General features: G+C 41.4%; 1 protein-coding gene across 1 annotated transcript; it reads right to left on the bottom strand.

Moving 5' to 3' along the window:
• Positions 1–193: 193 nt before the first annotated feature.
• Positions 194–26979, bottom strand: slc9a7 (solute carrier family 9 member 7). Its single transcript, XM_084548599.1, is given in 17 exon segments — positions 194–1883; positions 5182–5287; positions 6324–6406; positions 7852–7915; positions 15337–15490; positions 15579–15690; positions 16013–16126; positions 16729–16817; positions 17687–17797; positions 17800–17842; positions 17844–18054; positions 20842–20947; positions 21025–21137; positions 21222–21298; positions 23691–23768; positions 23846–24048; positions 26137–26979. Coding segments are annotated over 17 exon segments (2211 nt in total). The 5' UTR covers positions 26420–26979; the 3' UTR covers positions 194–1619.
• Between the last annotated feature and the right edge of the window lie 729 nt (positions 26980–27708).

The following is a 27708-nucleotide window of genomic DNA, read 5'->3' as shown; positions in this document are numbered from 1 at the left end:
ACTATTGCTTGACCATAATCACATTAAAAAACACAAGCGGTGCATCATGTGGTATGAAATCAGATTGATCTGAGGTTTTTCAATGAAATGTATGAGAGCTTTGTTTTCACAATAACTCAAGGCTCGAAGCAAGAAATGGGATTGAACCACAAATTGGGACATTATGTTAATAGTTTCTGTTTATATATATATATTTAGGTTAATATAAAGGGTAAACAGCCCAGAGGCACAATTTGTTTACATGTATACAGACTGCTGATGCAGGTAAAGGGGGAGTACTGCTCAGTGAGGTTATGTGCAAGCACTTCTCTTGATAATATCTTATGATTGGTGTCCAGTGTCAGTGAGCTTTCTTTTATATTTTGGATATTTGAGTTTCACTTGTCTTAGGTTTAAACTAAAATCAACATAATAGTGTTAATTTGCAGCTTATCTTCTGCCGTGCCTTCTACATGTGGAGCCAAAGCAGTTAATGAAATAGTGAGATCAGTTATAATATCAAACATTTAATGGTTCTAGTTCTCCAGATAGTTAAGTGAATATTTTTGGTTTGCCTCAACAAATGTCATCTGGGGCTCCGACGTATTACAACAGACTTAACAGTTAATAAAGAAAATCATGAGCAGATGAATCAGTGATTAAAATACGTCTGAGTTACATCAGCTCTCTGGATCACTTCAAACATTCTTAAAATTAGTAGACAACACTGAGTTTCAAAAATACGACGGAGGCCTGCTCTTTACTTTAGAGCGTATGTTCCTCCTAAACTCCTACATGCCTATTTTATAACTTTAAAGATTTTCTCATGAGAAACAATAAAATTAGCATCAATACAATTACGCTCCTTCTTCATCCCACTGTTGCGAACAACAGAACCTCGCACAGAAAAGGATCCAGCTGAAAGACAAGATACGGAGATGCTAATTGTAACAGTGATGGGGGTGTAATGCACTGAAACGAGCAGCTCCGTTAAAGAGGAACAAAGCTCAGCATTGTAGCTATTTACACGCTCGCATTCTTCACCCCTGACTGGCTGTGAAGGAAGCACACAAAAATACCAAGCACTGAACTGTGAGTAGCTTGAGATGAACTTTTAAATGTATTAATGTTTGGTCTGCGTAACCTCTTTGCATGTGGCCTGCGACTGCAAAGGAGACACTTAGCGTTTTATCAGTCTCCTGTGAAGACAAGTTGTTCAGATCACATGATGAGAGAAAGACTTTTTTTTTCTACTTCTTTTTCCCTCCTGCTGAACACACGCAGTATCACATGTTTAAAAGTGCAGATTAAATCTTTCATGGGTATATTTTTTCCATGTCCTGTGGAAAAGTTTCCAGTGGAAACAATAAGTTTTATCTCCTGATGTTATAAAGGACAGACATCTCCTGGAGAATCAACTCATCATCTCTGTAATGAGGATAAAATGCTCCTTGAGCTCTGCTGCTCTCTGGCCCAGAGGGAGCACAGAGTTGATCTTAAACCATCCCCCTCCTGCCTACTCCCACATCTCCTATCTGTCTTATCTTTGAAACACTGTACACTCTGACCGCACAGTTGTTGAGAGTGCTGAGGACGAGGCGGTCTTGGGGTCAGGTCAGAAAGATTAGGGTAAGGGGTGTTCAGATGTGATCCTCGATGGGGAAAACCAGGCGTGTGCCTCGGCTCAGCAGCTCCTGCTCGCGGGAGTCCAGCTCACGCTCCAGCGCCTCCTCTGATGTGCTGCCGCTCCTTTTTCCATTTGCGCTCCAGCCCAACCCTCCAGCAGCGTCCGCCCCGCTGCCGGAGGCCCCGTTGGCAGTGATGGCCGTGTCACCGAATGTGAAGGTCAGGTCGGCATCGTTGCGGATGAGGTCAGAGTCTGGGTCTCTCAGCTGCTCGTGGTTCTGAGGACAAATCCAGAGTGGAACATGAGGGGAGGGATGGAGAACATGGGGATGACACATTTACAGATGAGGGACACACAGATGAGTAGCACATGTGGCGTGAACAGATGAACGGACTGACATTAACAGTGCCAAGGCTCATAAGGGACACTGTGGATTTACAGAAGGGAAGGGGGGAGACTCTCACTTAGTGGCCTGTACTGTAGCAACGGGATTAAAGTGAAATTGAAACAAACAAAAAACCACAGGCTGCTCAGTATCATACAAACCAACCCTTCAGTGAACTAGACTTGAGCCATAGTGAGTGAACCAGTGTGACAGATGTGAAAATGACTGAATCAGTCAAAAGTTAGACACTCATTTTAAAGCACATGTTGCATTCTGGTTAAGTAAAGGAGAGGTCTAAACATGAGGTTCTCATAGCTCCAATTGACTGTCTGGTTGATCAATAAGTCCGTGTCCCCGGGGAGAACAGGATGAGTTAACATCAAGTCAATAAAATTAAGTTACATAACCATTTATTTCCAACAATTACCTTGGACAGAAACTCTTATTATAAACCCATCTGGCATTTTTATGTGCTTAAACCTGCATATTTTCCCATCAAAATAGCATGACAGCCGTCAAACACACTGTCATCCAAAATAGTGCACACCATCCTGCTAAAGCAGTCACAAAGCACTAAAGTGGGTATTAATATGAATGTCGGACAACTGCACATTTTAGTCTGGGCTAGAGGATGAGTGCCACGGATAGCTGCGGTGTATTACAACGCAGACTAATGCACTAATGTTGCTTTTGTCTTATTAACCTTTCATTTTTGGTCCTATAAATATACTCAGTGGTCTAATTTCAAAAAATGCATGGTGTTTTGAAGCTGCCTGAGCTGAAATTTGAATTGTTACACAATTTTGAAGTCATTAGGAAGCAAAAATCTGTTTTGTTTGTGAGGCATTTTCCCTTCTCTGTTTCATAATATTTATACCAAAAGGGGAAACGGGCAAGGAGCTTTATTTTAATCCGGTCTCACTCCACTGTCTGACACAGAGCTCTAGACGTCCCTGATTGCATGAACCACCACCTAATTCCACACTTGCAAACCAGGAGAGGAAAACATTTGTGTATGCAGAACTTCAGACACAACTTTGCTTTCAGGGAGTTAAAATTAAATAAGAGACCATTTATTTCTACTCTGCAATACAGAAATGTAATTTAGATTTTGTAAGCCCACAGTGAGAGGCTCTGGGGTTTGCAGTGAAAGGAAAGTAGCACAGCAAAGAAGTCTCCGTGTACAAGTATTTCACATGAAATGAAAAGGAGAATTTGCCAGAGTGAATCCGAGTGTGACCGTGCCTTCAATGGGTGTTTCTGTGTTTAAAATATCAGAGCGCCGTGTCTTTTGGGGACAGCGGTCATCATTGAGGTGGTCCTGAAAAGGGCCTTTTGTGCCCACTGAATGCAAAAAGGCTTCTCAGCCATTTTCTCTCTTGCTGAAGGCCTCGGCCCTTTGTGCGTTTGCTGGCAGGCACAGAAAATACTTCGACGATATTACAGTTCTCCCGAGAAACAAACTCTCAGTATTCACACAGAGCAGCCCTAAAGGCACCGGCTCAGGACTGAACGCAGGAATGGAAAGAAAATGATCACTTTCAGTTGCAGGTTGGTTTTGTTGTAGCTAATTTGAAAAATATATGAAATACTTTATTGTTTATCTTAACTTTCTACAATATCATTAGCCTTGTTAAAATAAACTTTTTAAATTAATTTTGTGTAAACGTTTGTAAATATTGCAAAAACTAGAACCTAAAAACTAGAAACTAACATTTTAACCAGCACTTAGTACATCTTGCATGAACTTTCTCTAAAGCAATACTTCAAAATATGCTTAAAAACTATGTGGAAACATGTGGATATACAATACTGCAACCACTAGCTAGCTGTCAAATATGGTTTTATTTGATGACCACAAAGAACTGGTCATACCAAACGATCTTTTTATGTAACTAGGCCTACTCCTAAGTTCATCGGATAAGTCATCAAATACATTTTGACAGGAAGATAACACAGAGGGAGATTTTGGTATAAAATACCCAATTACATTTTTAACATAACTGAGTGTGTAACAATAAATAAATGAATAATTAAGTCAAGAACTCAAGGATAACTTTGAAAGTTAAAGAATTTGGTAAAAATTCCTCTTCTCTCTCTTGTCAAGAGCTTCTCTTAACTGTCTCAGGTCTTTACACTAAATAGGAAGCTACGGCTAGCTTCTGGTTGGCTTAGTTTAGCATAAAGCGGCTGAAAAAGTTCTCCTGCCACTCACTAACCACAACTGACTAATGCGGTTTTATTTGATGGAAACTACCCCTAAGTTCAAGATAAATCATGAAACATATTTTTACAAGAAGACAACAAAGAGGGTTTTTGATATGAATATACCCAGATATATATTTAAATATAACTGAGCATGTCTCATGTCTTATACGCCAAATAGCAAGCTACAGCTAGCTTCTGGTTAGCTTAGCTTGGATTAAGTACTGGATGTAGGGGGGGAAAGCTAGCTTTGTTCCAGGCTTAAAAACTCCTTCTCTTTGGCTTTTGTACTAATGAAACTAATAAGAAATACGTGATTTATTAGTGGAATTATTGGTGGCATCTACCAACGTGAAGGTCGCTGGCGCTAAAATACCAGGATAGCTACAAGTCATTCAGGCATTCACAAACGGTCTTCACGTGACATTGTAACTGCTGCAGTTTCTTGTTTCTTGTTCTTGTTTTTTCTGCACCTTGCCAATTTTTGATCAGCCACAAATTTTGTGCAAGACTGGTGCTTCAGTTTCAGTTATATGCAAGATGAATCATATTACAAGAAATGACGCACAGTTCATTTATATCATATAGAAAGTCACCACAACTGTGTGTTTCCCAGTGTGACTCACTCTGCATTGTTTCAAGTTTTTGAAACAACAGCAGAGTCAAAACTATACCACTGGTCATAAAACACAGATTTACGGGGAAGCTTTGATTCATGGAATAATTTTTTCTACTTTTACATTAAACTGACTTCAGTTTGTTTCTCACCAAACTTTCGGCAACATTGCAAAAAAATAGTGTATTCCTCAAATTTCTTAATTATTCTTAAACAACCTCCAACTGGATGACAGTGAACAGATTTTGCAGAGTTTCTGCAGTGACCACAGATTTTTCACAGGTCACCGGTCATGTAGAAGCGCTGCTGTTTGCCGTTTGTTTGTTGGGTGCATGAAGTGTTTTTGTGCCTGCGTGTGTGGACACTCACCTCGTATGCCTGGGGACTGGTCAGACAGCTTGCCAGTGGCCCACAGTAGCTTGGCAGCGTGGAGGTGAGAGGCGGGCCGCTGTGTGTCAGAATGGGCTTGAGGTAACTGGGTGGTTATTAAGGAGCATAAAAAAGGAGCTCAACAATTATTCACAGTGAAAAAGGACTCTAAGGAAGCCTTTGTGCCGAAACACAGAAGCGTATTTTGTGATGTGAGCCAAATAAATAAGTGTAATATGAGTAATTTGTCCTGGATTTTGAAATCTGAGATGTGCTACCATTTAATATTGCTTGGAACGCCCTAAATAAACAGTTCACAGGATAAAACTGAAAACTTCATATGTAAGTTAATTCCGTTATAAAACAGTTAAAACTGCCCGTATATTCATGGTTAAAGAAATCTGTACCATCAGTATTACACAGTCAGTGAGTTCTTTTCCAACAGAAAGTCAACATGAACACATTTCAAGTGATAAATTATAACTCAATAATGCAGAGGATGCGTGCCAACAGGATATATTTGGATAATAAATCTGTTCAAGATTATGTGAGCAGTGGAGAGCAAATTCATTTAGCAATACTTGGCAGCAGTGCGGCAGATAGAACCAGCGGGTTTCTCTGGCTCTTGTTTATTAAAAACTATGTTGCACCCTGTTCAACTGGTCAGGTCACTGTGGCGAATGGGGGAACGGCTGGCTTTCTGTCAGAACATGTATCAGACTCAGTTCTCACAGTCTCAGTCTACTACCCAGCTACTGGTGAATGACAGAAATCACACCGCTTGTTTCAGCCACTTATAGCATGTGTCACCAGGGGGAAAGTCTCCAAAGTAAAAAGCAGCTGTTCCGATCGAAAGCAGCTACACAATCAACCACCTGGGGAGACAATTGCTCAGCAGAGATGAGAAGGAGTGAGGAAAGGGGGCGCTTCTAAAGGCATTTACTTACAGTCTGTTTTGTAGCCAGACTGAGCAGGGTTAGCAAATATTTTATGGATTCATGTGTGTTAATCTGATCCAATATTCCAAAATCTCTCAAATATGTAACTTGATACTACCACAAAGAGCTGCACAGGTTCAAATAATAACCTTGTGGCCTAAATGCAAATGATGCATGTATTTCTTTGGGTCACAGAAAGGATACTTGTGATCAAAGGTATACCACAGTCTGAAGAGCCAAGCACTCTCCTGTTTGGTTTTACTTTGTCCTTCAGCCTGGCTGCCATCCTGGAGAAACACAGGGCAAAAAAAAACAACATTCATTCTCATTTGCAGAATAAAAATATCAGGATCTACAGAAATGTGTTGATTAGATTTGTCTCGCCCGTTCTCAAACCAGATTATTCAGACTCAAGTTTTACTTTAGACTTAAAAAAAAAAGTTGGATTACTGTGAGCTCATGAGTGCATGACCGACAATGTACTGCGTTTGCAACAATATGATCAGCATTCAGTCGATCTTGTGATGGCAGTAATGTGAGCTAGGTGAACAGAGAGGATCCCAGCGTGATCTAAGGGCACAGCCGCTGTAGTCATATAGTACTTGGAGAGGCAAGTACCATATTCATTTAATTCATCTGATTCATGGTGAGTGTTATTGAAATAAATGCCATCTATTGTTGACTAGTGTAACACAATGATGACTGGGCCTTTGTCCCACTGATAAAAGTATTTCATATCTAAGCTTTAAGAAATTTATTTTGTATATAAAAATGTGTCCATAAATCCTGAACAGTATGTTTAAAAATACACTGCCTGGCCAAAAAAAAAGTCACCACCTGGATTTAACTAAGCAAATAGGTACGAGCCTCCTATTGGATAATTAGTGCATGGGTGATTATCTTTCAGCTCGCAACAAGTTATTTAACCCCAACTGATGCAATGAGTAGTTTCTTATTTCTTAAACAACCATGTTGAAAGACACATCCCGTGGTCGTGGAAAAGATGTTAGTCTGTTTGAGAAGGGTCACATCATTGGCATGCATCAAGCAGAGAAAACATCTAAGGAGATTGTAGAAACTACTAAAATTGGGTTAAGAACTGCCCAACGCATTATTAAAAACTGGAGGGATAGTGGGGACCATCGCATCAGTGTAAGAAGAGAGGCAGGTGAAGTGATGCACCCATCATGCCTAGTGTCTACTGTACAAGCCTGTGGGGGCAGTGCTATGATATGGGGTTGCTGCAGTTGGTCAGGTCTAGGTCAGCTGACTACCCGAATATACTGAATGACCAGGTTATTTCATCAACAGATTTTTTTTTCTTCCCTGATGGCACGGGAATATTCCAAGATGACAATGCCACGATTCATCGGGCTCAAATTGTGAAAGAGTGGTCCAGGGAGCATGAGACATCATTTTCACACATGGATTGGCCACCACAGAGTCCAGTTCCCATTGAGAATCTTTGGGATGTGCTGGAGAAGGCTTTGTGCAGTGGTCAGACTCTCCCGTCATCAATACAAGATCGTGGTGAAAACTTAATGCAACACTGGATGGAAATAAATCTTGTGACTTTTTTTTTGGGCAGGCAGTGTATATTGCACACCATGAGTAATGGAGTTGTCCTGTATTTGCTGTGCCATTCAGCAAATTCACCTTTGTTGCAACAAACTCCAGCATTCAGATTTTGCTAAAACAGCACAAGCAGAGCAGTTTCATTAACGATCCTCACCCCCTGTAAGACCTGGAAGCTGTCTCCAGAAGGCTGCATATCTTCATCTTGATCGACGTCGACCCTGCAACATGGAAACAGGAAAGTAGGGGAGCAGGAAAGAGACATTAACAATTCATACCACATGTGATTTCATTTTGAGGTAACTGGAAAACTGGAAGCAGTTATAAATGTGGCACAAGTCCAGGTAGATGCCATCAAGCAACATTTGTCTTCCCCATATTCTATTTCCCAACTTGTGTCCTCTGCTCTTCTATGTCTGTTATGTGTTTTGACATGATTTCGTAACCTGTTCACCCCAACACAGAAACCATCCTGCAGACAGCAATTTCCGTCTCTGTGCGGGCAGAGGTTCATTTAAAACCCCCAACATGAAGGTGTTGCTAAACCTTTCTGTCTGCATCAGACAAATATTGCAAATTAGCATTCAACTCAGAACAGAGCCGGAAACAGTAAGAGACCCACAACCAAAACCACGAAAACAAGCTTGATTTTCCCCAGAGAACACCTGACCCCAAAACAAAGGTATAGCACGTGAGAAATAACCGTGATTGTAGCTTAACTTCTCACACACATGCTGCAAGTTCACCTTTTTCTTTTATACCAAAACAATGGATTTAAAAAATAGGTCATGTTCGAAAAAAAAGCCCTTGGTTAAAACTGACAGCTTTGGGTCAATATGACATCAGCTGGGTTAACTGGGTTAACTTTACGATGGGTAGAAACAGTCAAACTCAAGTTTCAGCTATCTCAGAAAGCCTATGACTGTAAAAGATCCACGTTTTATGAATATTCAGTATTAAAAGAATTAAAGAGACAGAACAGTGCATAACTCAACAGTAACGCAAAATAAAACACTGCATCAACGTAACCTACTTTCCTGAGTTTGACTGATGCTATATTGACCCAAACTGGGACCATTTTGACCCAGGAGTTACTTTCAGCGTGTAATATATTTAAACTATTTAAAGGAACGGTTAGTTATTTTGCTTTCCGACCAAGAATTGGATAAGGACATGAATACTACCCTCCTAACTGTGTGGTAAATTTGCATGCTCAGCTAGCGCAGTTATCTTACGTTTGCATAAACAGACCGAGCTAAACTGGTTCAGCTTTGCTGGACCACAGTGTTTCACTGATCACTAATTAACTTGTTAGGTCTCATGCATTTAGTCTGAAAAAAAATAAATAAATAAAATTAAAAATTAAAAATTAAAAATTCTAACTTAAAATCAGACAAAATTAGGTTACAGGGGGTTATTTGACATGCTATATATATAGAAAGAGACTGTCACCTCCTTTCTGTTACCCTTTTGCATCCTTACCAAGGCCTAAGATAAACCAAGCTAACCTCCTGCTGATGTTAATGTTTTACTTTGCAGACACAAGAGCGGTTAATATTCTCAGTAATCTCGTTGCAAGGAAACATATAAATGAATTTCCACAATGTGACACCGTTCATTTAAAAAGAACGCTCATATTTTCAGTCCTCCGAGTCGCTCATGAATAATTTCCCCATGGTGTCTCTTACCAACAAAGAAGGATTAAAACTGAACCCGAGCAGATTTTTAAGGGGCACTTTTAATTCACATAAGCTGACTTTAATCCGCGTGGACAGAAGCCAAGGCAGAGAAGTGCAGCTTTTCACGGGTCAATCTTAAACTACCCCTGACACTGTACAGCAGAGGGTTATCTTTAGACTTTTCCATTACTGTAATACAGGGGAAATATCCATTCTGAGTGAATGACTAATTGCATTGTCTTTCTGCTTTCCACCGCAGCAGCTTGAAAAAGAGCAGGCCACGAGTATCCGGCCACCTTTTAGGACTTTCTCTTCTCTCAAAATACACACACACAGACAAAGAGGATCTTAAGGGAGAGAAGGTTGCGTGGATGTCAAGAGAGCCTGCAAAAACCAAGTAGAGCAACGGCTGCCGGATGTGCACCAGGAAGGCTCTGTGAGGAATTAACCTGAGATCAAGACACAACTGTTGGGGGGCCCCAAAAAAGAGAAGCCCAGCCCAGCAAGGGTTTCCGCTGATAAGAAACAAATGGTCATAAACTCTGACGCGCACACACACACACACACACTTATATAAGAGAATCCTCCACTGACTTCAATTTACACGCTAACCTTTAATCCAAATCTTGTGAAAACATCTTATTCTCTCCTTTAATCTATCTAATATTCCTTGTAAGCAATTTTGTTTCCGGACACGCAATCCTGAACAAAGGAAGGACCCACAGCTCTGTTTACTTCCGTCTGCTTATTACCTTCCTCTTTTGCGCATACTTTCCTGATCTGTTCATAGAAGTGTGCTGAGCTGCTTCTGGGGTGCACAGTGTGTGATTTGTTCTTTCCAGTGCTGTGTGAAAAACTGGACTGACATTCAAAACAAAAAAAGAGGGCCTCAGCTTTTCACATCACCCAGGGAAAGGTTTACTTTATTGCACTAGAACTGGTCTGCTGTGCAATGAAGTAAATATTCTGCTCAGATTTAAAACCATCCAACTCATTTTCTGTAAAAATAGAAGAAAAAAAATGTACTTTGACAACTATGAACATTTCCACAACCCTTTCTAAATGTACAACATTTCCCTTCACCAGAAAAAAGAAAAACAGAAGTAAACAGTAAAAGGAAGATTCCCATCTGAGGCAACCAATCAGACACTTCCCCAACCCCGTTTACTGTCAAAGATTGTTTACAGTCAAATACAGCACCTGAGGTACTTCCACTTTCCATGCTGACGTTGCTCTTTCTGCAAAGTTTCACTCCTCCCAAATCTGTCGCATCATGAACATGTGTATTGTTATTGGATGGTATATATAGCTATTCTTTTTTTTTCAAATGGGAACTGATGCATAACATACTCTTAAGAGCACAATACAACACAAATCTCTGAACACATGTAATCTTATCATGCTGGTAATCGCATGTTATTTAAGCATTACAGATGCGATTTGTATACAGTTGTTATGTTTCCATATTTAAACACGCTGATTTTTGAGGATCAGAAAGTATCTTGCCATCGGAATTACTTAAATGGAGGACATGATATACAGTAAATGAGAGTTTAAGAAGATGTAAATGCTTTAAAAGCATTAATTGGCAACAGACATATGATCCTCTGTTTTGGGGACATGGACTAATCCTCAGATTTGGCACTAAAGCTTAGCACAAAAAAGCACTGGATGAAATCACTAGAGCTCTTGAGCCAAGTGAGCTGGATTCATTGCCTACATTTCAACCAACACTTGGTTCATCTGTTACTGTTTAACCAAGAGTTCAGCAGTAATTGGTGATTTCACTTCAGGTGTCTTCAAGCTCAGTATGTCACACTTTTTCATCAAGAGCCTTGGACTCCTTTCTTCAAGTAACACTTCAACTTCATTCAGTGTTTTCTCTTACAGTGAGCTGAACCTTTGGTGCCTTTTTAAGCCCAGTTACATTTCAGCTTTTTTTTTGTTGCGTTTGGACTTCCACTTCAGCTTCTGTAAACATTTACCAGCACTTACCTTTGAAATTCCACTGAGGTTTATCTTACTTGTTGTGTTCTGTCTGACACCTACAGATGACTTCAGCTTCAGTGAAACAAGGGTTCACTAATTGTAGTTTGACCGCAACTTCCACTTTCTTTCAATATCTCTTTCAGGCCTAATTTAGCACTTTTATTTTGACTGCCCCAGCAACTTATTTGGCTAATCATATTTTCAGCTTCTAAAAGTGTGTTTAAATTTCCTTTGAAAAATAAAACTGTAATATACACCGATCAGGCATAATATTATGACCACCTTCCTAATATTGTTTAGGTCTCCCTTGTGCCTCCAAAACAGTTGTGACTCATCAGAGAATGGACATGAGCCTTCTGGGGGTGTCCTGTGGTGTCTGTCAACAGAATGTTGTTAATAGGGGTCTTTGGGTCCTACGGGTTGAGGGGAGTGGCCTCTGTGGATCAGGCTTGTTCCAGTGCATCCCACAGATACTTAATCAGTTTCAGATCTAGTGAATCTGGAGGCCAGGTCAACACCTTGTGCTGTTTTTTGAGTTGTTCCTAAACCGTTTTTGTGTGTGTGTCTGTGTCAGGCTGTATGCTGCTGGGGATGGCTGCTGCCATCAAGGAGTGTCATTGCTATGGGGTGGGGGTGCCTGGTCTGGCCAAGGTGGGTGGTACATGTCTAAAGGCTCATTTAAGGTACTGCAGGACACAGACGTCGTAACTTACACCAGCATGAGCCACTTATACTTGTGTGCACATCACCAAAACCACCCGTCTACGCCACCCAAACATTTGGCGCTGTGTCTTTTTTGCCACTTTGTTCCTACTTCCTGCTTCACTTTCAACAATGGCGATTTTGCTGAAGACGAGTCATTAAAACGTTTGTATCGCTGAACCTCCTCAGTTAACCTTCCCTCGATGTGTTTCATCTTTATTGATCCAAAACAATCAATTCAAAAATTGCGGAAATGGAGAAGCAGCCGGAAATACTAAAGCGGAAACACGCTACTACCGAGTGGACCAATCATAGCTCTTGCAGTCTGGGTTGCCGCGGTGCAGAGTTACATTTCTGGGGAGGTGCATGTCAGGCTACAGTGTTAGGGTCTGCGTAGTTTCTGGACTGTCGTCGTGGCTACGGCATCAAATTCACACAGAAGCCTAAACTGCCTATTAGTAACATCCACATGAATACATGAAAAAGTCCAAAAGTTTCCCAGCAAAACAATGCATTAACACAAGATGGTCAGCATTATTCACTTCTTCTTCAGTGGTCATTATGTTATGCCTGATCAAGCTGTGTGACAAGCTACATGTCTGCCTGCTCACAGACAATCCTTCAAAACCTAATAACAGCAGAAATTCCTCTAACAGGCAGATGATTTCCAACACCAGCCCTCTGTCACTCATTACCCTGGCGCTTCTTTGTGAGGGCTGTGTCTTCATGATCCTGACAGCCGGAGACTTCTGGCTTTAAAGTTACAAATGACGTCCGGCCAATTCCATATTTAGAATCGAGCACAGGAGAGGAAATATGGTTTGGTAACAGGTAATACTGCAAGTAAGCATGACGTTGTCGTCTGCTGTGATACAAGGATCTGAAAGTGTCCCCAGTAAAAAGTAAAAATGTGTAAATGTATGCTCATATAGTTACAGATGATGATACCAGGAGCACGGAGGAGCACAGCTGATATCCGCCCGCCATGCACCACATGTCCCGGTTACCATGGCAATGGGTTGACAGGGAGATTTTAGCAGTGCTCTAAACCTCCACCAAACACAATAGTTCCTGCTCGGCTCGAGGAGGCATTACTCATATTAAACAGAGCCTGTTCTCTCAGGATGCTGCCGTTGTCACACACGCACACACGCACATAATCCGCTTTATCACGACAACGACAACAATCTCCAAATGAATCACGGTCAGACAACAGATGTAGCGAGGCTAGGCTTCACACTGACAGACAGCAACAAAGTCAAATGACTACAGCCAAGCAGCAGCAGCACTGGCAACGTCTCAAGTTGGAACAGCTCATGTGGCGGCACCCTGGTGATTAGCTTCAGTAACACTTCTCACAAATACAAGCCTTTAGTGTAGCAAAGAAGATCCTTCAGTGCTTCCTGAGTAGAAGAAAATGCAGGGAGCTCATTCAGAGTTAACAACTAAAGTCCCAGTGGCACAGGATGGGAGGACTGGGAAATGGACTGAGAGCTGCAGTGGAGAACTCTGGCCCCACCTTCTGGACAATCACACCCGGCAGTGCATGATCATTTCAATAACGTCAGCTGGAGAGGAGTTAGCGTGTATGTTGTTGAAGTTAGCAGATATGTTTCATTAAAACTGGGGTCACACAAAGGACAACTAACAGTCAAGCTGAGAAAAAAAGTTTGTTTGTTTAAGATAAAATTTAAGAGCAGCTGGAAAAGACTATTGTTCATTTTATGTACTCTTGTTTTACCCCAGGATAAATCAATAAATGCCCCAGAATCTCTATGAGTCTATGATAAGCCTCTCCATTTCTTATAAATAATAATAATCAGTTTTGTTGAAAGTTTGTCTATCGTTGAACTCGTTATATCCATTTACAATTCACAATTTATCACAAATATGCGGAATGTAGATTAACCAAAGTAGATTTCATTCGCTCACTCAAAAGTGGCGGTGCTGACTGGCCCTATTATGCTAATGCTAAGCTAGCTATGTTATGCTAGCTTTAGAATGAGTTTTTTTTAACCTTCTCACTGGATTTAGACAATGCCTCGTTTAATGGTGTAGAATTAAAGTAATTATCAAGATATGTGTTAATCAAACTGTATTTCTTTGTATTTACAGTCATCAACAAACAAACCAAAACCCAACTAGTACATTCACTTATCATCTTAGCCAGCTGTCTCACTGTGGTTACCTAATCAGCTAGCTCTCACTTCTATCTCTCTACCTGCAGACGCCAGTATGTGCACTTAGTTTTTTTAAACCTCTGTTTTGCAGAGGCATTTCTATGGCATAACGTTCTAGACATGTAGCACCCACCTAGACCAGACCAGGTATCCCCACCCCATAGCAATGACACTCCTTGATGGCAGCAGCCATCCCCAGCAGGATGCAGCAGTTTAGGAACAACTAAAAAACATGAAAATTAGCACAAGGTGTTGACCTGGCCTCTAAATTCACTAGATCCCAAACTGATCAAGTATCTGTGGGATGATCCACAGAGGCCACTCCCCTCCCATAGGACCCAAAGGCCCCCACTAACAACATCCTGTTTCCAGACACCGCAGGACACCCTCAGAAGGCCCATGTCCATTCTCTGATGAATCACAACTGTTTCGGAGGCACAAGGGAGACCTACACAATATTAGGCAGGTAGGCATAATGTTATGCCTGATTGGTGAATGCAGTTTGTGCAACTCACAATCAAACAAAACATTGTTATAGCTTTCATTAATCTGATCTTATGTCAAGTAAAAATACAGAAAATTGGACTTATTCATTCTTAGCTTGTGTCCCTTTGTGTGACGAACGCAGTTGTTGTAGTAAGTAGTTATTTGTGTTGTCTCTAGGTTCATTTTAGTCATTGTCTGTATATTTGAAAAGCGTGTTTAATGCCTGGTATTTATCTAGAAAAATGTAGAAAAACAATTATCGTGCTCTAATATTTGAACTATTCAACGATTAGTTATCACATTTCTTTATCACTTGAGATACTATGTCTATTGTTAACCCTCTTTTCATTTCCTTTACTGATTTTTTTCTCTGCATTGAACCCATCCATTTGTTCACACAGCGGTGTGTAGACTCGGAGCAGTGGGCTGCCGTGCGTGCGGCTTGGGGTTTAAGTGATTGGTTAAAGCACATCAGCCATGGAAACAGGGTTATGTAAACCAGTGGTCCCTTAGCTGCCTCTCTAGCCACCCGCTGTGAGGACTCATCCAAATGCAGAGTGGATGCTATAAAGTAGAAGGCAGATTTTCATCTAGGGCTTTTATCACCTGATGTGGAGCCAGGACAGCATGGCTGTGGTTCCCCCACCGAACACCCAGACAGTAAAGAAGACAATGAGCAGCGTGGTGGTGAACATCATCTGTCGGGCGTATGTAGCCGTGTCCCGGATGGCCAAGGCGAACGCCATCGCCCCGCGCAGACCTGCCGTTACAAAGATCCACCAGTCACACAGAGCCTTTCATGATCAGCATTAATATTAAAAAAATAAATGAATAAACATTTTTCATACCTGCAAACATCATCATATGCTGGAAGTTTCCCTTTATCTTGTGTCTTCGACCGAGGTTGAGAAGAAAGGAGAGCGGGTAAATGTTGAGAGCTCGTCCAATGAATATGGCAATCTGACAGGAGGCAGGTCAAGAAGTTTTTCACTGAACAATTTAAAGCTCAAAGAGACACCAAGAGAGCAGGGCGACCTGACACCAGTTACAGATGAAAGCCATAAAATCTTTCCTACAATGATCAGAAAATTTTTCAGCAGGGGACTTTAAAGTTGGACTAAAGGGATGAGTGCATCTGTGGCCCACAGAGGCCCCTCTACAGCAGCGTCAAGTCATCACCCATGGCCTACTTGTGCAGCTGTGGGACAATTGTAACTCTGTGAAAGAGGTAGTCCAGGCTGGGCACAGATAAATTCATATTCGCTGTGCACTGAAAGGATACGAAGGCTCCAATGATGAAGATGGGGCTGAAAATGTGATTCTGGAAAGTGAACAGAGCCAAGCCCATGTAGGAAAAGATGAAATTCTCAGCCAGGAAGTGAAGGACCTCAAAGAGCTGCAAAGAAAACATCGCATTCATGGTGATTTCAATTTACAAATGTATAAAGACAGAATAAAAATGCAGAATCTAGAAAAGCTTTGGGAGCTGCTGTGTCTGTTCTCTCCCAGGCTGCCAGAGTGACAGACTCTCCGGCTGCCATGATGATTACAGAGACTGCTCTGAGAGGGAGGCACAGTAGAAGGGCAAACAACCAACAAGGAGACAAATAAAAAATAAATGCAAGCCAGAGGACTGGGAAGAAGACTTGTCACCATTCCTATTTTGATCCAAGTGCGGTACATTAACCTTGCTACACAACACTATCTGTGTGTAGCTATCTTTGAAAGTCAGTAACAAAAGCCTTTCAGTGCACCCACCAAAAATGTGTCACGTTGCATGTTGCCCACATGCTAATCTGTACCCTGTCCTCAAGACTGAACCCCCTCTGGGAAACTAAACAGTCATGTCAGGAGAGATGTCCTCAAACAGCCCCGATTAAGGTCACAGCAGGCTGATCGAGGCGCCATCTGGCACCAGCACCCTGTTCACGCTATGAGGGGGTTCAAAGTGCTCCAAAATAAACAGGCCTACACACGCAGGAAGTGATCAGACGCTACCTGCTTGGTGCGTTTTGTGGACTCTTCGGAGAGGTTGTTGTAGGTGTAGTGAGCCTGCGTGATGCCGCAAAACAGCACAGCCACGACGCCTGTAGGAGAACACACACACACACATTAATTAGTTTAATACAATGACTTTGACCCACAGACAGCGTGTCACTCTATGAATTTAATTTGCAATGGCACAGCTCACCCGCTCTGGTGATTATTCAAAAACATCTGAACCTAACCAATGACAGTTCCTCTTATTGCTCAGCTACAATGTCACATATCATCTGTTAATTTCAGTGGCTGCACATCTGCTGTGTAATCTGTATGTAAATCCCTGTTTCATATGCATAACAGACAGATTTAGTTCTCTGAGGCGGGTTTACCAGCACTTTGTTTAAACTGCACATAATTATGGGTTTTGGCACAATCAACAGCCACAGTGAGCTTGGAATTGCGAGGCTCAGTCAGACAGTAAAGTGTGAGTGATCACTAAGTTATCAGGAAAATACTGTGGAATAATTAAAGGTTCTTTTCTTTTTAAAAGGGAACTCCACCATTTTATGAGTGCTGTGGGATATTTAGGATCCAATATTTTTGGAGCGTGGCCGTTCCTTTTTAATCCCCCATGCTCATGTTAATCCCCCAACTCTGCATAATGAAATGTTAAAGCAACAGCACCGTTTTAATATTTTGTCAAGTAAAAACAGGTTCAGGTGGAAAAATATCTCACAAATAAATAAAAAAAAAGACAACTAACTGAGAAAAAATGAGGGACATTAAGCCGTGCTTGAGTAATTTTCTCCTTTTTTTATCTTTTAGGTTGACACTACTCACCTTGGATCCCTGAACGTGACGCTCCTTAAGCTGGGACTCATAAGCACAACTTTTTTTTTGCATATTACAAAGATTTACGAGACACTGACTAGGCTTTGTTTAGCATCCTGACCGCAGATTTCTAGAGCCTCACCTGTGAACCCGCAGGCCTCGGCTAGCAGGAAAGTGCTCCAGGACATGAGGAAGAAGAGTGCGGTCTCCAGCAGCGGGAAGCAGTGCAGCTTGGTGAACTTGGTGACGTGGAAGTCCGGTTAAAGAGCAACACCGTTTTGGTAATCGTACAGTGATCACACAGCTACTGCTCCGACCGATTTTGAGATCGTAATTTCATTTTTAAAGAATGCATCAGAGAAGGATATGAGCGCCGTGACGACTCCCGTGGCTGCACCCATCACAAAAGAGCCGCTGAAAATACCCAGGAAAACACCCACTGACTTGAAGAAGGCAGAGGCATCGAACATGTGAGTGTTTGCACCACTGGGCTGGTAGGCGACAATAGACCTGAAATAAAAATAAAAAAAACACAATATATGTCATAAATTATTATTACTTCATATGTTCTGAGGATATCAGAGGGTATCAAGCTGTGTAAAAAAATGTGTATGGATGCTCTGAATTAGATCCTTTGATGACAATTCTGGGAGATGCAGACCTCCATGATAATATGAAACAGTGCTGAACACAATATGGGATTTGGTAAGTTTGATCTTACTTAACTGGAAGCAGAAAACTGCACAAACACACTAAAACTATAAATTATGCTATGGAAATATCTGGAATTAGAGAAGATCGAGTTTGATGTTTCCTTGAGCTTTCCTCCCCTAAAGTCATGAGCTTGACTTTTTGGGGTTAACACTGAAATGTGCCAACAGTTACTGGCTGGGTTGTAATGTAGACATCAGACATTCATGTTTCCCACAACATGAATTATATCAGCTTTCCTTGTAAGATGTTGTCTGTATTTTATTGTTTTAATTGTATAGCTGTCTATAGCTTTTATTCATGTCTTCTGTATAGCTCTTTGGTTCACTTTGGTGGTTTTTAAAGTGTTTTATGAATAAAGGTGGACTGGACTGGATTCTTGTTTGCTGTTCTGTCAGTTCTTTACTTTCTTACTGAAATTGATATATACATTAATAAGGTTAATAAGGCTCATAACAAATAAGTAAGGCAAGTCACTCATCCATATATACTTAGGTTTATTTACCTGAGGTCAAATTGACTATCACTTTTTTTATTTATTATATTATTTTTATGTTTATTTTATTTTTATTATTAATTTAAGTGATGCTTTTGTAAATTGTGTTATTCACTGTCTTATAACCGAGGGCATTCCTGCACCACACTTCTTAAATCAGTACATACATAATAATAATGATGATGAATATGTATCATGTGTATGTACTGAATGTGTTTAAAAGTTTTTGGGTTTTTTTTGTCTTGTGTATGAAATACAGTTTGTTGTTTTTATTTTAAAATTGCCCCTCTGGGATAAATACAATTTTTTTTAATTGAACTGACTAGAAATGAATGACCCACTTTACATTTCTGGAAAACAATAGTGTCTCTGGGTATTTGGTTTGTGGATGCCTTTATAGAGTAAAACAATTTGGTTGCAAAATCTCTGCAGTGCGAGGTGATGCATATCTTTCCAGTAGAGGGAGGCAGAGTGCTGTCCGTCTGTCAGAGGAGAGAGGCCGCCATGCAAAGACATTCTGCTGCTTCTCACACTTCAGCGTTGAATTTCAGCAGCAGCTCAAAGACCACACAGGTAGAGGCCTTTATGTGTGCAGCAGGAGTGAATTTGTTTTGACACATGGGTTTGATAAGGAGGAACTGCACTAAAAATGTGATAATGTGCAATCACAAGCCAGAGCCCTGCATTTAAAATATTACTGAGGTAAAGTATAATCAGTAAACGAATCCAAAAATACTATAACAGTTACTGTACATAGCAGTTTACTGTCTTATAAGATCTGTATCACTCATGAATTTATGCAACAGTGCTGTAGTTGGTTTCTGTGGAGCTTATACTCCATCACTCTTTGTGGTTTAATTTGCTGATTATATTCATGCTTACTGACTTATAAAATATTACAAAATAGTAATGTATTGTACAAATATTCATCTTTCAAGAGATCCCACCAAGTATTAAATTATACTTTCTCTACTCCAACTATTACTCATATTAATGGGTAGCTGATTCAACAAAGCATTATGTTGTAAGTACTTTGTGTGCTTAGTATGTCAAAAATACTAAACTGTATTGGTTAAATATTTGTAGGACTTTGTCCACTACCTCTAGCTCTGATCTGTGGAGGGAATTCACCTGGAAAAACATTATAAGATTTTTTATAACTCCCAGAATCAAAAGTTTACAGACCAATAACCCAGCTCAAGGACGATGTTGGAGAGGGTGCGGTGATACGTCAGCTGGCCACTTTCACATATTTGGGGGATGTCCCATAATATCATCGTATTGGGAAGACGTTATAGCAGCAATTGAATCAATAATTAATTTGCAGCTTGATCTCAGTTTCAGTGTTATATATTTAGGAAACATACCTCCTGAAACAAATAAACAAGATGGATACCTATTACAAGTATTATTGGCAAGTAGCAAAAATGCAATAACCAGGAAATGGCTGAGCAAGGAGTGTCCGACAATTCCAGACTGGATAGGAATAGTGGAAGAAACTCATAACATGGAAAGGTTAACATTTTCCCTGAAATACAATACAGAAAAAGGTGACCAATGCTGGAAGAAATGGAGGGACTACATAGATGAGAGATGATCTTAACACTGAAAGTATATTCTATGTGGGGAAAATGTGTTAGTTTTTATTTTTAATTTCTGCATTGAGACACTGAAATCTCGCTCTGGGTCATGAGCTCCTCTCTCTCTCTGTATAAATATACATTTATTTCATATTTAGTTATTATGGTTTTTTTTTTCCCTGGTGATCTTGTGGACTGCAACTGTGGGTGCCTAAGAGCCCCTAGACTCGATCCGCCAGCCTGATTTCTGTCAGACCTATGTTTTGAACAAAGCCTGCTATTGTGTTTTGCCGTAGATGACCCTGTCTGATGTACCTTTTCCGTGTGTATATTTGCATGTCTGTGTTTTGTTTTGTGTGTCTCTGATAAAAACTCAATAAAAAGAAAGTTTAAAAAAAAAAATACTAAATTGTACAGTAATTAGTGACAAAAGTTATCAAGAACATCAAAGATCACATGTGGTGATCTATTTACTTTTCCCCCAGTGGATAAGGCAGAGATGTGACTTACGAGGATAACACAATGGACACGGCATCGTTCATAACACTTTCTCCAAACAGCAGCGCGTAGAGATCCCCATCGGCGTGGAGCTCATTAAAGATGGCCAACACCGTCACTACACACAGAGAAAAAGGGTGTTGTATCGTACACACACGACTTTAAACTCAGCAACTCGGCGCGTGCATTTCGTACCTGGGTCTGTGGCAGAGATGACTGCACCGAAGAAAAGGCAGTCCGTGTAGTAGAACTTGTCAGTCAGCTGTCCGACCACTTGCATCAGTTTGACCACGCCGTACATCAGATTACTGGAAACAGACAAAAAGGTTCGGGTCAGAGAGCCGACAACCAAAGCTCACCTCTGAGAGATGTGACCATAAAGTTACACTTACCCAATGACAAAACATGAGATGGCAGTGCCCAGAAATGCATAGGTTATGATGGAACCAAGGTTCCTGAAGAAGTGTCTCTGGAAGAGGAAAAGAAGATGAAAGAAGAACTGTTTTTATGTGCAGATTTAACAAAAGTGTCATTCTCCGAAACTCTACATTGATGAAAGAAAGAACTTTCAACTCCCTGTCAAACAGGACATCCCACTAACACACATCCCACTGTTTGGGCTGACAAAACACAAAAGCCTCTAGAATCACTTCTAAACGGAGCGCCCCCAACTCTTTGCGCAGTGCAAGAAACAAAAAGTGTTGATTCAGATCTCTAAAGGAAATGTGTCTTTTCCTCAATGACTGCCACATGCAGAAAAGAACAGTACTTTTGTTCAGGATGTACAAGTGACAAAGCTTCAGTTGCAGCTCGGCGACATGAATTACAGCTAATAAGCACGTCGCTTCCAATCCTGCCAGATAATCTAAAACAGATGATTAACTCAAGTACGCAAACATTAGAGGCATTCACTCTGAAGCTATTGAGCTTGAAAAGAACTCTCACTGCAACAGATGGTTTTGAAAAAAAAACTAAGAAGCTGGCGTGACCTACTGCTTCCTATTTCCTAAGGCCTGTTGTTCGACTCAGCAAATTCCACGGTGAGCCACAATTTCACAATAAAAACCCAGAAACGTGTTCCTTTGCAGTAACTATAAACTGTAGCTGAGAGATTGTTTAAAATAACCAACTTGAGGCATCGAACATTTCTAAAATAAGAACTGCTGGTTGGCAGATACTAGATTCACTAGTGTGTTTATCTTTTTATAGTGTGTGTATACACCAGTAGTGAAAAGACTGACTGGTTCCAACCTCCTGTGTATTACATGACTGAGCACAGAGGGCAATGGGGCGTCACACTCTAATTGATTCAAATAGTGAATACATAATTAATTTAAATGCAAATAATCCTCAGCTGCAGCCCTGCAGTCCACACTGTACACATTAACACATGGTCGCCAACTTCCAGCTTTGGGTTGGAATAAAAGTGGGAGGTGGGACTGGGAACTGGAGGGACAGATAAGACACCAGAGATCTTTGAGAAAATAGTCAATTTAAAAATTACTGTTGATCAACACTGTAGCAGACCCTGTTTGCCCCTAATCTGTAAAATATGAGAAATTGTAGGGCAAAGTGAGTTAAACAAAACCCTGCATTCATGCATGCCTCTGATGTCCGACAGAATCGATCCCTGTTTGTTATTCATCCCTACAAACAGCAACCGAAGGACTGTGAACTGTGACTTTTGCAATGTTTATGGATTTATGGAAAATGCTTCATGCTCAGACTTTGCAGCGTGTGCGCAGAGAAAGGCAGCTTGATTTAAGGTTTTGTTTCATGAAAGAGGGGCTTTGAGGTTTCTTTGTGAGATTCGTTTGGCCAGCGCCAGAGCATGACACTGGAGACGCGTGACTCACCTACACAGGGGAGCGTTATCAAGCCGGCAAAATTAGCAAGACTAAGAGTCCACGGGCAACTATGTAAGGACGTACTTAGTTAAACATCAACTTTAAAATGCTAATGTATGCCAACTGACACAAAATTCATAGTACTGATTCTGATGTGAATGTCATCAGGTTTTCCAAGTGGCTTGTCATACTGAAGGAACGTTGGTATAATTCATGCTGTGGGAAACCCATTCAACAACTTTTACCTGCTGGTGGCAGTTCATCTTCTGGGGTCTATGGACATGCAATATTTAACAGCTCTGCATTAGAGGTTTTTGCTGATATTTCAGCACAGACCAAAGAATTGGACCAACCACCTCCAGAGCTACGGTGCTGCCATGGCTGTAAACCAAACTACAATTCAACCACTCCCCTATGAATTATTGTCAGATTCTTCTAAGATGCTCTCAACAAGAGCAACGCACGCGACCATTTCCCCTCATATCTCTGATTTCTCCTTGATACTATTTATCACTGTATGATTGCATCAGGCAGAGTTAAATCTTCCACACTGAGACCACGGATCAGATATCCACACATCTTAAACACATTTTATTCCATTATTTCAGGGGTAGGACATTAATGTACCAACACAACCAGCTGTCTTCATGAGCACAAAGGCCCTGCTGCACTCACAATCCACAATGCAGAACCATCCCATAAAAAAACGAATCTGCTTTAAAGTACACGTTACAATAATCTAAAACCGAAGCTCTTCCTATTGCCAGTGTCAGACGTTTCTCTACTCCAGCTGAAATGCCAGAGAGGAAACGAAAGACATCTGCTCTGGACTTCCCCCTCAAAAGCTCCACTTTGGTTTAGAAAAACACTGAACGCTCTCAGAGTCTGTTTCTTAGCTAACCATCTGTCCAGTGAAACAGCAGTTTGTGGCAGCAGATAAGTCCACCTGGCCCTACATCGATGTCGTCTCACGTTATTGCGTGTCACGCCAGAGCAGCTTTGATATCATCTCACCTTCTTTAGACTGTACCCAGCATGGAAAATAATTGGAGGCAGCAGTATGTTGAAGAATACCTCAGGGTCAAATGTCACCTGGGAAAGATGATAAAATAAGAGTTAATGGGGTGAACCTGGCAGAGAAGCTGAACTGAAGTTTCTTTTTCTTTTACCTTTCGCAGCATATCGTTCTGCTCCACATTGTGAATCTCTCTGGAGTTGATCTCCCCTTTGAGGGTGTACTCAAAGAACTTGCCACTGACATTAAGCAGCAGGGTGCTGGCAGGTCCTTCCTTCAGCGAGCAGCTCGGGGGGGTCTTGTTGTGGTAGCTTGTGGCAGGAATGCCGTAACGTAGAATCACTCCCACCAGCAAACCTGAAGAGGACGACAGTGGCATTTTAGAAAGTCTGGCGTTTTTAATTATATTAACCTTTTCAGCTAATCAGCTTATTCTAAAGAATCTACACTTATCCAAGCTACGCATGTGCTCCGTGCTATGCGATTTCACAGGTGCCTCTGCTCCACGAGCCCACAGGATGAGGCAGTGGCACACAGAGAGCAGCAGAGCAAAGAAAGAAAAATGGGGAGATGATAAGCAGAATCTGTGCAGAGAGCTAGAGCTGGGAATAAAGGAATGAGGCAGGCAGTTAGAGGACATAAATCCTATGATCAGACTGCAGCGATCTGCAGGAGACACAGCAGACCAAAGCGGCTGGCACTACACTCGCTGATTCTTCCTGCTACAGGGTTAACCGAGAACATCACACTTTGGCTTTAGCCTAACCACACACACAGAGAAGGTGTTTTTTTTTTCTTCCGGAGACAGAATTAAACCTGTCATTTGCACAGTATGCTCGCGTTACAGAGTTCACAAATGTTAGGTTCTTTCCATGGGTTTTAACCAGGAAGTAGCGTAAAGGGAAGATGGACATGTGATCATTTGAAAAATAAAATGCTGCTGCTGCTGTTTGAACAACTAATCACATGTGACAAGGTCTCCACTTGGCAGCACTTGCCTACTGCTGAGAGTCCATCAAATATAAACTGGTCTTACACAGTGTCACTTTAAACTTTACATCAAACTAAATCTAAAATAAATTTCTTACAGCATGTGTGTGTGTGTGTGTGTGTGACGGTTTTACATCTGCAAAACATGTTTCCAGCTCTGAAAATAGCAAATATCAGCTCTAATATTTCTGTCAGTTCCCTGTTTTCGACCTTCTGCCGTGCCACAACTCTCTTCTGGTTCATGTCTGTGAAGAAATGAAACCACAGGGGCAGCTTAGCTGGAAGAGCACCAAAGACAAGTTTGCTTTGTGAGCATCAAATAGCAACGAATCAAAGTCTGCCTTTTGCATGTGGAGAGCTCTGGTTAATAAGTGACGTTTTGCAGCACAGACTGACTGATTATTCTGATAAGGCACGAAGAAAACTGCAGTACAGATGCAGTGCATTCAATTGTTTATGATGTCCTGAGACATTATGGCTTCAATGGTTTTGACCCAGCCATGCTTGAGGCAAGGATTTGATTCCACTGATCGTGTCGTTTGATCAGTAATACTTCGGTCTATGGATGCGCCTGCCATTTCATAATGAATCCTTCTGTACAGTATTTGCTTTGCCTATATGGTATGTGTTGCATTGGTACCGTCAGTGACTATCCCTGCTTCTGTGGCGGTCCCAGTAGAAATACACGTAATGAACTCAGTGGCACAGAAATTCATCAGGACAGCTGATGACGAAGGCTAATGAATGCCATGAACTCTGTTTGGATTTTCTCATTTTGAGGCCTTTATCAACCAGTTTTATAGTTGATGATTACGCTGGGGGGATTTAACTCTGTAGCACCCTGAGGAGCAAGTTAATAAAGAAGGTTGGTACAAACAACACTAAACAAATGGGTCTTTTCGTATTCCTTACACCTTTCTCTCTCAAAGCTTGGAAGATGCTATAACAAATATAGGAACATATAGTGATTGTATAAAGCATTTCAGTATTTAATAACAACAGCTGTATACGGTATAATTGTGTTTTATAATGTAGACGTAAGAGATAGAAAAATATAATATGCATTAAGGTCAGTGTAATCCAATTCGTTACAGCACAGATAACGTTTAAGTGCTTTTGGGATGCTTGTGAGTCAGTCAGGGATAAAGCTGCACATGCAGCAGCCTAGTGGAGAGCAGACCGAGAGCACCTTCTAGAAATTAGCACTGGCCCAGCCAATTAGGAGCAATGTGAGCTGGTGGAAATGCGGAGGCGAATCCGTGCATTTGTTCAGACTTAAATCACCTCTTCGGGCTTATCTGCCCATCGCCTCCGTTACAATCATAAGGGGAGACTGAATCATGACAAGCCTGCGGGAAGGTGGTGGTGGTGCTGGTGGTGGTGGTTACGAAGGAGAGTGCGTGTGTCTCGGTCTGAGTGCTGCCTGTGCAGCAACATATAATCTATAAGCCTCACCGTAAATCATCGCCAGCCCGGTTTCGTGAAGGAAACGAACCCGTCTGTGCTTGAAGAGCCATATGGTGAGGATCGTTAAGGTCAGCAGCAAGATGAATGTCAGCAAATTAACGCTGTCCTGTCGGTGACTTTCCTCAGCCTCCTTCTCGGTGGCAAGTTCTTCCATTCCGTCGTCCTCCGCCTTTAGTCCCGACACTGAGCTCAGTAGTATCCAAACGGGCATCATCGCGTCCAGCGCTGCGGCGCGGGCTCCGCTCCGCTTCGGCTGCCGGAGAGCGTCCATGGTGCAGGATGCTGCCGCTGACACAACGCCTCTATGCCATGTCACTGCTAGGGGGTACACACTGCTCAACCGAGTGGAGACACAATCCGAGTGCTCGCAAACCGTGGACCGGTGAGTTCAACCTTTTAAAGGTACACGGCGTGGAAAAAGGCGAAGAAGTCGCTCCGGAGTGAGACTGCGCTGTCCTCGTAGAGGAGACCACACTGAATTCAAGCTACTGAGTCACTGTCCTGGGATTCTGATGATTGCGCACTTTTTTAGCTCCGCGTTCTTCAAAACAGGATATTCGGACTGTGTTTGAACTTTAAGATGACAAAACGTAGAAGCAAATACTGTGTTTGGATAGTGGCGTATTGGTAGTAGTACTCAGTGTGAGAGCCAGTTGTCAGGGGTCCACAGCTGGAGGGTGCGTTGACCTATATATAGGCAACTTACAATTAAGGCTGCACCAATCAATATTTCATAATAAAAAGAGATCAGATCGTGTTTATTGAGCCCTTGTATTGTTAAACTCGAGAAACTATGACCTTAATCCATAGTTCCATTGAGATCAATGGCGCGATTTAGCTTCTTTGAGCCTGCAGTTTTGGATTTTTAAAAATTATTTCAAGTTATTGTCACTTACACAATATGTTAATAAAAAAGCACACAGATGTATGAAATACTGTTTCTCCTAGTCCCGCTCTGCTACATGCTGACAAGACACAGTAATAAATACCTCTACTGTTACTATACAAGAACAGCCAGACATTTGCCTCAGGAGTGAGTTTAGGCACAATCAGCAAATACAAGAGTAAATATTAGATGTAGATTTGTCAAGAAGCTTGAAAGACGACTTCAAATTATTGCTAATGTTGGTTGTTCCTTCTCTAACGTGTGTGTCAGACAGAAATGGCTAACATGTTAGCCACAGCCACTTTATACAGACTAAAGAGCCTTAATGCTGCATGTCAATGTTGTGATCACAGTTTGTCGCACTGCCCCCAAGTGGCTAAAATAAATCCACTGAATGCAGATTCATTATGCTTATTGTAGGCCTACTTGTATTTTGCAAATCCAGTTGGATAAACTTGTACTTAATCAGTAACTGACAGATACCCGGTTACTGCATACATGACAAAGTACAAAGTGTCTGTGTGAGGCTGTAGCGATAATGGGGTGGGGGTGTTCCAAAGCCCCAGGGCCTCATAACAAGTTAATCCAGCTATGTCTTGTTCCATCATATGCAATAGCTAAAGTGGGTGAAGTGTTGCTTGTGCTATTTTGGTATATTTGACTTCTTTTTCCCC

Source organism: Chelon labrosus, assembly GCF_963514085.1.
Source record: "Chelon labrosus genome assembly, chromosome: 7".
Taxonomy (NCBI): Eukaryota; Metazoa; Chordata; class Actinopteri; order Mugiliformes; family Mugilidae; genus Chelon; species Chelon labrosus.
The sequence above is the reverse complement of the archived record's forward strand: the minus strand, read 5'-3'. Positions and strand labels throughout refer to the sequence as shown.